This window comes from Alternaria infectoria, assembly GCF_024043175.1.
Source record: "Alternaria infectoria strain BMP 0036 chromosome Unknown scaffold_1, whole genome shotgun sequence".
NCBI lineage: Eukaryota > Fungi > Ascomycota > Dothideomycetes > Pleosporales > Pleosporaceae > Alternaria > Alternaria infectoria.
The window spans coordinates 2122704-2132835 of record NW_026250690.1 but is presented as its reverse complement, the minus strand read 5'-3'; the positions used below and the strand labels follow the sequence as shown (position 1 = coordinate 2132835).

General features: G+C 53.2%; 2 protein-coding genes across 2 annotated transcripts; one reads left to right on the top strand and one right to left on the bottom strand.

The window, feature by feature from the left end:
* Window positions 1-834: 834 nt before the first annotated feature.
* J4E92_000735 (uncharacterized protein) lies at window positions 835-3058 on the top strand (the record flags this gene model as incomplete). The annotated part of the gene is made up of 2 exons (XM_051492150.1): window positions 835-1070; window positions 1213-3058. The coding sequence occupies 2 exons, from the start codon at window positions 835-837 to the stop codon at window positions 3056-3058; spliced, it is 2082 nt and encodes a 693-aa protein (XP_051357662.1).
* Window positions 3059-5682: 2624 nt separating this feature from the next.
* Window positions 5683-8616, bottom strand: J4E92_000734 (uncharacterized protein; the record flags this gene model as incomplete). The annotated part of the gene is made up of 2 exons (XM_051492149.1): window positions 5683-5784; window positions 5848-8616. The coding sequence occupies 2 exons, from the start codon at window positions 8614-8616 to the stop codon at window positions 5683-5685; spliced, it is 2871 nt and encodes a 956-aa protein (XP_051357661.1).
* Between the last annotated feature and the right edge of the window lie 1516 nt (window positions 8617-10132).

Here is a 10132-nt window from a genome sequence, read left to right as displayed (position 1 = left end):
CTGCATCAGTGTCAAGCGTTGAGCAGTGCCTGGATCCCTTGAGCATCCTAGGCAGTCCATAGCTCCTACTGTTCCATATTCCCTCATGTGGCCGGTCAACGGGGTGTACCGTGGAAATCATCCCACCTCAAGCGCCGAACATCAAAACCCATCTTACCTGCTATGCTTCTCAACATGAGTCGTCCACCCAGCATACCCTCACATTCAGGTCCTCCGCCATCCTACAGCCCTTACCCAGCACATCATGCTTCATCGTCTCGACCAGAAATCATTGCCCCCAGTCAGCACGTTCGCCCCAGAGATTCCAGTGGAAGTCATAACAATGCGCAGCAATTACCAAGTCTTCGCACGCTTCTGGAACCAGAACTACTGGACAAGAAGTCGTCTGATCCATCGCTGAGAGCGGGCGGCGCTCCGGTACCTTACAGCCATGGCGGTCGTTACGGGTCGTCAAGTCCGACACTGAAGAGACGGCATGAATATGATGGTTACTTCCATGGCTACCCAGAGCATAATGCTATCGCTTCTCAAACACCCTACCACCACCGTCAACCTCTTTCGACCACAAACGCCACCACATCCACCACATCCTTACCACCCGGCTCTGGGTTTGGTGTCGGCCGAGTAGATCTCCAACGGCGCGAAAGTTTTGCACATCCTTCACAGCATGAGCTGGCGGTAAATGGGCATCGGCAAGCTTCGCTCATGTCTGATGCGACGGGAACGATGACGACTCACTCCGTTCAGCAAGAACTAGGGTTTGACCCAAGTAGGCCTGTCAGGATGAGACGACTGGAGGGTTCCTCAAGAGCTCCGGTACGATCGTCGCGTTGTATGGGCCAGCGCGATATACCTGGCGAAGGCCCATGCTACGTCTACGAGGACGGCACCTACTGTCGGGCTATAATAGACGGCGAGGCCGTGAACCCTTCCTGGGGCATTACGAAGGCGGGGAAGCCTCGAAAACGACTCGCGCAGGCTTGCCTTACCTGTCGAGAGAAGAAGATCAAGTGCGAGCCCGGGTATCCAAAATGCCAGCAATGCGCCAAGTCGCAAAGAGTATGCAGAGGGTAAGTGGATCTCCCTGTTTGCAGTTCCCTTCTTTTCTCATTCGAGAACGTGGAACGCATTGACTTAATTGACTTGTTATACACTTCGGACCAGACAGGACTATAGTTCTATTATAGAATGACAAATACTAACCAATGGTAGAGGACTCAATCAAAGCAATGCATCCGGCGAGACATCACCGTCAAACTCCGCTCCGCTATTTAAGAACCATTCGTCCGAAGTCTTGAGTCCCGCAGTCAACTCAGATAGAAACAAAGCTCCCGGAGAGCTGCGAGACTCATCAAGAAAGGTTGACACTTGGAACTCCGGAACCCCGTTCAGACCTCGAAAGTACCGCCATCATACTAGCACGGACCCGAGAGACATGTCGGTACAGTCGTACGATTCGGATTGGAGTGGTTCGGCAAATGACCAGAGCCTTGACGATCCCGGACGTGGCTCTTACTCCGATCAACTTGCCCTCCAATGGGAACAGGATCCTTTCGAAACTGACCCTGGACTGACGATGCACCTACTGGATCTTTATTTCAATCACGCGGGTCGCGCGACCTATGGCATGTTTCCTCGTAGACCCTTCCTCGCATGGGTAGAGGGTAACCGCGACAAGAACCACGACCACTTGATGCTTTTATACTCAGTCCTGGCTATAGGCTCACTGTTTTCGGTTGATGGAGATAAGAAAGCCCTGGGAAAGAAGTTCGCTTCGGTTGCGTCATATGCAGCAGAAAAGCGGTTCGGGAAATTCAGCCTGCAGTTATGCCAGACTCGGCTGATGCTCGCGCTCTACTATTTTGCTCGCGGCAAGTCACAGGAGGCCTGGGACTATTGTGGTGCTGGTCTGCGAGCTCTCAGCGCCCTGAAGCTGAATTCTGAAGAAGGCGTTAAAGAGCTGGTTGATAGCAGTGCCGATTGGGACTATGGACTTGATCGTCAAATGTTCGCGGAGTGCTGTCGTCGCACTTTTTGGTCCGGACTACTGATGGATGTAAGTCACGACGTCATCAAGGTCCCAGCATCCGTTGACTTGATGCAACAACAGCGATACAATGGCTTCTTCGGAGGGACCCTTTTCGTCCTCAACTTGGAGGATGCCTTCGTTCAGCTCCCATGTCTGGACAGCATGTACGATGCATCAACACCGTGTAACGCGCCGATCCTAGACGAAGATCTCCTGAGTGGAAATGCCACTTCTGGCCCCGTTCTTGGCCACATGGCGTATCTATGCCTGATATCGACGCTATGGGGCGAGGTCCTTACCTTCACTAGCCGAGCTGCGCGTCGGCCCGACAGTACCTATGAACGACATTACGACACGTTCTACACGCGAATCAATGAGAAGCTGGAAGCATGGCATGCGATGTTGCCGGAGGAACTTCGTTACAGCCCACGAAATCTCGACAACAGCATGGTTGCAGGATACGCAGGTACATTCGTGTCTATACACGCTTTGTATTACGCTACAATCATCCGGCTCAATCGCCATATCAGAGTCAGCATATTACCAATGGAAAAACAACGCCGAAATCTGGAACGAGCCCTACGCATGGCGTCCAACTTTCTGTCGATGATGCTTTCCCTAGCTCCAGCTAGCCGCCAACGTCTTTCGCCCACCGTTGCCTCGGACCTCTCGTTCTCGACGCCTTTCCCTGGTTACGCGCTCATGCTTTCGGTCGATGTATTGACCTCTGCCGGGCTGTTATCATCATTGCCGACTTTGATCGAGACACTCAACACTACACTGACCTGTATCGACGAACTAGCAGGCGTTTGGGCTTCTGCAAAAGCGCAGCAGAAGACAGTATCGAATCGGATCAAGCAGCTCATGGATATTGCCGCACAACAGGGCCAAGGCATAAGCAACGGAAGTTACGGAAATTTCTGGAGGATCGGCAACAGTCTTGAGACGGCTTTCGGAAACGATGATGCGTTGTATAAGACCGAAGACCAGTTGCTTTTCGGCGTTGTGGGTCAGCTTACGAGTCAGTAAAATGCCTGTCTATCAATACTTGCTACTCCACGAACCAATGCCGGCTTACGTCTTTTCCTTGGACCACATCGGTTTTGTATGCGCTTCTTGTAATTGTCTCGGATCTGTGGTTATGCAATGGTGTCGCACGCTGCATAAACCTCGGCCCGATCTCCAAACCGCGTTCGTCTGGCCAACGCGCCCAGCATCAGCAGAATCCGCTCTGACAGAGAGCATGCATCTGCAAGGGCTGAAAAGCGATTCAGCCTCCTATGGCCTATTAGGAGTGCGTTCGTATATGGACGATGATCGCATGTTATCCCCACGACGCTGCCCTCTCCAAGTTGTGAACTCACGAGAAATTTGTATTCGTACTACTCTCAAAAGCCGTGAATGGACGGAGGATGCTTTCGCAAAGGTTCATGCGGTATTATTTTTCTTGTCTTTCAAGTCTCATTCTCATTCTCGGCCATGTGTCATGGAGCGGCTTTGTACAATTATCACTTACCAAGATCATGCGCGCATAATGATTGGCACCTTGTACCATCAAACGATATTATAAACAGAATCTTTAACTACTCAAGGACTCTAAATCATCTGTCGTAGTGTTACGAGATAGCAGATATCTCACTTCGTAAGACCTAGGCAGTAAATCCTGCTCATGGTGAAGCGGTATCATCAAAGCATGATCGAGCTTTGCTGCAGTACTCCCTCACACAACGCGTTTGCTTTGCCCGAAATCCACTTCGCGGAAATAGAGTACCCGTACCTTGCACCTCGGGTGCTACACTTGCGCCGTGACCGCAATAAGCAAGCAACAAGGTTGACTCATGCGGGGACGCGGGACTTTCTAAGCCACAATGTCTAAGATGAAGCCAAGGGACCCTATGTGTGACTTGCACGTCGACGATTATCGCACTCTTCCCTGGTCAATTAAACGCTCCACACCACTACCGGGACGCCTTCGGTCCACACCAACAATCCAACAACAGACAGATGAGGTATACGAAGGAGGAGGCCCGCGGATCGAAGCTCGAGAGTGGTCGGCTAAGTGATGTACAGCAAGGAGATAATCATGACGACATCATATGCACTTTACGACCGATCACCATTGGTACCAAGATGTATCGCCCAGGCCTGTGGCACTGAAAGTCCGAATACGTGCCAGCTGATCACAGCATCACCCACACGGTATGTATGTTACGGCACCGGTGATCTAGATGCGAAAGCGCAAGGAGGCAGTAGTGCCTCCCCGCTAAGGGTAACTGGCAAAAAGCCCACGACTACCGGTAGTACGGGAAACTACCGACCACGCGCTTCTTCAGAGGCGGAAACGTGACACACGGCCTCATAGCCCGCAACTAAGACTTTGGCGTACCAACTCCCGCTCTAGACTGTCCCGAGGTCGGCACTTGCCAGCGCACTTGAGCGAACAAGCAAACAAGATCATCGTCTGCTCATTGTTCGAGCAGCAGAAGCAAGCTACCGGAGCTGAGTTCTAGCCAAAGTCTGTTTCGAGCGGTCCCAGAGTAAATACGAAATGACAATGTCTCCCTGGGCAGCCACCACAAGTTCGACCAAATGCCCTAATCGAACGTGCCAAACTCTGATACTAGTACCGCTCCCTTTTTTCTCCTCCATGACTACCGGGCGGGACAAGAACCGACCTACTACTAACTACCCGAAACGTAATTTAGCGGAAACCAAAAGCAATGTAGCAAGCGGAAACCGGCGAATTTACATTGCCCGGTCCGATTTCGACAGCGTATCTCGTAAAATGCGTTCCAGATGTGTCCTTGTTTTTCCAGCAGCATCACCTGCGTCGTCGTCGTTGTGTCATACCAAGAACATGTTCCTTCGGCCGCATAACCGAAGAGACAGCATTAGTGGACCAGATTCCACAAATCTAGCTTTTCAACACGACACGTCACACGAGTACAAGCTTCAGTGCCCAGGTGTTCCAGGGCCGGCCGTTCATGCACGTGCGCACCTTCCACTTCAGGATGCAAAACCCACAGCGCCAGAGTAAAGGGTAAGATCGTTTGCAGGAGAAGGTAGAGAAGAGTTTCACGATTTTGCCAAGTCTTTCTAAGTTTCACCATCACGTCTCCATCAGCTTCAATTCATTGGAAAGATGACCTGGAACTAAGTTTTCTTACTGCGCTTTGCTCCGCAGAATAGACATGAGGTGGATACTCAAACGTTCGACGGAAACTCGGCATGACGCAAGATACGTCTCTAGCTGGCTGCTGGTGGCCGAGGCCGAGGCCGTGACAAGGTACCACCACTACGGCTTTTGTGTGTGGATAGAGCGGATACAAAGCGCTCTCGAGGAGGGAAGAACGATTGGGTGAGAACGCAGTGGCAGGTCTTTCCGCTCTTGTACCCAAAGTAGTGGCCGAGATGCAGCAACGTACCTAAAGTTTATCTTGGAGATGGAGGGATTAGGAATGAGTAGTGCAGTGATGGTGATCTTGCCGCCCCTGTATCCCTACATTAGACGGAATTGATCAAAGAAATACGATATCGGGACGACATGATTACTACAGCAAACGTGCCTCTTCTCGACGACTCAATATGACGACACAAACAATGATTGAAGTTGACATGCTCTTGAATTCATCATGTCGAGATAGCTAGATAGATCATAAATTGTTATCCGTCTTGAACTTATCCCACGCCTCGTTCAATGTGGCAAACACAGCCGCACTAATCATCTTCTGCTCTGTGGTGGCCGATTGAGATATCTGTAACGAATTAGGTTAGCAAACCGTCCTGTTGTTTTGGACATGGGAGAGGAAAGAACATACCTTATCAGGATGCACCTTGGCAATAGCCTTCATGTAGATGATCTTGACCTTGTTGGGCATGACCAGATCACCCATGTTGACCTTCTTCCACCCTGCATCCTCCCAGAGCACTTTATCTAAACTACCCAGTAACGCACGCAGGTTATCTGACTTGGTACCCTTCCAAGCAATGAGTTTGGCATCGACTTGGTCGGTAAGGGCAAATTTCTCATCGTCTGCACGTTCGGCGGCGGCGTTGGCGGCTTTCATGCGTTTGACGGCTTCAGAGTCATTGGCGGGACCACCACCAAGATCTGACATGGCAGAGGGTTTGGGAGCAGCGGGCTTGCGGGCTGGAGGCGGGCGTTTAGTAGCTGCCGGGGCGTTGCTATTCCCACTTGCAGCTTTCTCACAGCGGTTGCGACCGGAAATGGCGATTGCGCCGCCTACACCATTTTGGACGGCTTCTTTCCATACGCCATGTGCATCTGCCCACTTCTCCATGTTCTCCAATGCTTCGGCTTTTCGCATGAGAGCTTTGCCATAGAATTCCTTCATGTCTTTTTCACCTTCCATCCCACCCGTAGCAATCTTCTCGCCTTCTCCTCTTGACACGCCGATTATCGCTAAAGCTGAGTCGGCATCAGCGATTGCTGCCTTCGGATCGCCAACTTTGATGTTCGTAACGGCGCGATTACAGAGTACAATGATCGTGACAGGATGATTGCTTGGAAGAGGACTCAGTGCAGAAGAATAGGCAGCGTGTGCAGCAGGGTAATCACCACGCTTGAATGCTTCGGAACCTCTTTGCCGGTCGGCTGAAGATGAGCTGAGCGCGGAGGATGAGACTGGAGGTATTTGACGGGGCGGTGCCTTTGGCCTGGGTGGCGTTGGCGTAGGAGCCGGACTTCGAGCTTTCTGGGACGATGTTGCTTGGAGGAATGGATTGTTGGATTGAGCAGGCGTTGGTTGGCGCGAAGACTGCTTTGACGGCGGCGTGGGATCTGGAGAGAAAAGATCCACTTCAGGCTGCGGCTGTGGCTGCGGTGTAGTCTTCTTCCGGCGAGCAGGGCTGATGTATGCTTGAGAGCTTTGTTCCTCCACCTCTTGCCGGGTCAATCGCGTTGCTGGTCGTTTATCCAGACTTGATGGTTGCTGTCGCTGTGACGGCGATTGCGATGACATGCGGTCTGGGTAACCGTTTCGTCCGGTTTCTTGCTCTCTTCTTTGTCGTACAGGTAGCGGTTCGGCTTGGTGGCGCATGTCGCTCGTCCGGGATGGCTTCGTGGGACGCCCACCAGCTTCCAGCATCATGGCTTCGTCTGTAGCCGACGCCTCGGCCTTTTGCTGTCGACTTGAACGAGGAGCAGCTTCCGCAGCCTGGGCGTCTCTCATCCACTTTGGCATGTTTGGATCACCCTCCTGTTGGAAATCGGCCATAGCCTTTTGTACTTGTTTGCGGCCCGTCTTCCAGAGAGAGTTTGCCGATTTGAATAGGTTGTTGCCAATATCTGAAGCCATTTGGGTGACGTCTTTTTCTTGACCTTCTTGCCTACGTTGTCCTGAACGGCTTCGCGCTTCATCTTCTTGCATCCACGCGGGCCTAGAGCCGCTTGCCCGTGGTTCTCTTGACGACTCCCGACCATTGGATCTGCTATTCCCACGCCTCGGGCGCTCGTCTGAATCATCAGGCTCTCGACGTGATCTGTCTTGGCTCTGCGAATGCGTTTTCTGTTTCGCCTCGGCATGCGCCTGGTTTAACAGCCATCCCACAGCAGCCTGCACGTCGAGCCCAGAATCTGTGGTCGCAAGAGCAATTGCCGACCTCTCAGCTGGAAAGCCCATGTCCACAAGTTCAGCAACAGCTTTGTCATGCGCGTTCTGAGGGCCTGGAGATGTTTGTTGTCGAGATTCCTCCGCGGGTGCTGTCCGAGGCTCTTCCTTGTGCTGGAATTCGGAGACCGGCTTTCCTAACAAGCCTAGTATATCATCGTCGGCAGCGTTGGTCGTTGGCGCTGGAGCAGGCGACGTAGACTTTTGCGCCATCTGCTTGAGACCAAACATGTCGTCATCGTCGTCGAGGAGCGCATTGCTGCTGGAGGAGGGCTGTGGTAGTGGCGTGTTGCCTCGGGAGACATTGGCGCTGTAGGCAGGTGTGCTCCTGCCACTGCTGTGGGTGGGGACGGGAAAGTGGCTTGAGCGGTCTACGGGAGCTGCTGAGTTGAATGCTGCTAGAAGATCAGCCTCGCTGGGTGAAGACACCTCAGGTCGTCTCGAAGAGGTGTCCAAGCCTGCGAAGGGCTTATTGATAGTCTTGGATAGGCCGTGATTGGTGAACGGGTTGTTCGAAGGACGCGGTGCGCCAAATGCCGCAGGTTCTGGCGTGCTCTTCCCACTGCCCAACGTGTCCCAATGCGTCGACTCGGCAGCTCCGAAGGTTGTATCCCATTGCTTCCTCTTCTCCGCCTCTTGCCTTGCCTTCTCCTCTTGTATCTGCTTCTGTCGTTCTTGTAGCGACAAATTGTTGGCGGGTGCTTTGGCCTTGTTGGAGGACACGAGACCAGCGAAGCTATCGTTTGCGGGGGTCGCTGGTTTCGAGGGCACTTTGAACTGCTGCGCGCCGCCGGAGCCAGCTCCTAAGCCAGATTGCTGCGCGGAGAGCGTAGAGAGGGGTGTGGATCGACCAGAGAGCTGAGGCGTGGGGCTCTGACGGAAGGGTGGGAAGGCCGCGGGGGTGTTGGCGGGCTTTTTGGCGGGCTGCGACCAGTCGAGGCCGGCTAGGTCGTCCATGATGTCTGTTCTTGTGTGTGAAAGGTTTCAATGAGTGTGTAAAGGAAATGGTATCATAATGGCGGGTTGGGTGTTGGCATCGGTATTAGGTGTTTTGACCGCTTCACGATGGTCGGTCGCGCTTGCTCGTTACGCGCCACAAAGCACAGCCACGTCACGTGATATATGCAGGGTCTAAGTAGCCGCGATGCTTTTTGGGCAGTTTCGACTACCTGAGCATGTCTGCATGGTGTTTCGCAGGCAGCTTCCTGGTAAATCGAAGTGTCAACATCTGCGAACACAATTTGCTAGGATAGTGCAACTATGAAGAGCCTCGTCTCTGCCACGGAAGCAAGAAAGATCTTCAATGTTGCAAAGGCAGGAAGAGCCGACATAGATGTCGCAGATAGAGTGCTATGGAGCCCCATTCGCAGCTCCCGCGGGCACGGACTTTTGTGGCTCGGATGCGGACTTCCCTGCCTTCTTGGACCGCATGCCTGTAACGATACCGGGTACCCTGCCAATGCATTGGTGCGAGCAGTTCCTCCGAGCCGACCGGCTCAGTATCGATTGCTGGGTAAACAATAAGGTAAACAACCGGGCAAAGGATTCTTACTGCGGAGTCGGGCAACAGGCACAAATGGAGTGGGCGTATGCGGGTCCACAATTGGCAAGTTATGATGCGGTCAGTGGGCACTGTCGAACCGCGACCGCGGAGATGGTGGCAGTAGCACGTCCTGGCGCGAGCGGACTGTCCCGACTGTGCGACCCCTGAGCAAAGCTTTGCAAGGCTTTCTTCCCCAATGGCCTCACATCAGGACGATTTGGCTCCGTGGTCTCACATTGACTCGGGCCGAAGGAATCTAGTCATTCATTACTCGTAGACGGCACGGTAACCGAAGCCGCGAGGCCTTAGTGGTGTTGGCTCCAAAGGATACCAGTTGCTTTCGGCAGTTGTGCAGAAGAATGATATGGTCTCGAGAAGGTTCGGTCGGACTGTGCACGCAGGCGTCTTATTAGGCTGATCATAACAGCCAGCTCGTACCTGGACGGGAGACAGTCGACCCTCGGCGCTCAGGCACAGGCAGCATGGCGGATTTGCCGAGCCGCGAACCCGCGCCCACGGTATCAGACTTGACCACCCGCCCATCCCCGAAGGAAGCGAGGGCTAGATGACTCACGTGCGCACACTACTCGCAAAGAATCTTATGCCAGGAGAATCTGCGCGAATCTAGGTTTGGATGCGTATCCATGGTGATGCTGACGGTGCAGAGATGCAGCAGTTGGCCGATGGGTGACAGCACAAGTGGTAATGAGAGGTTGCATTTGATATATGCAAGCCGTTCGCTGCCTAGCCTGAACGGGGTCAAGACCGGTACCAGGTAGAGGTATCTGATGGCTAGCCGCAAAGGGGATGTGGTGCGTGCCGCCAGGCTCGCGGTTGGAGCGAACGGCTCAGGTACAAGGCACCAACTATGCCTGGAGGGGAACAGAGAGCGAGGTCGCGGTCGCAGCTACTCGGTATAGACGCGACGAG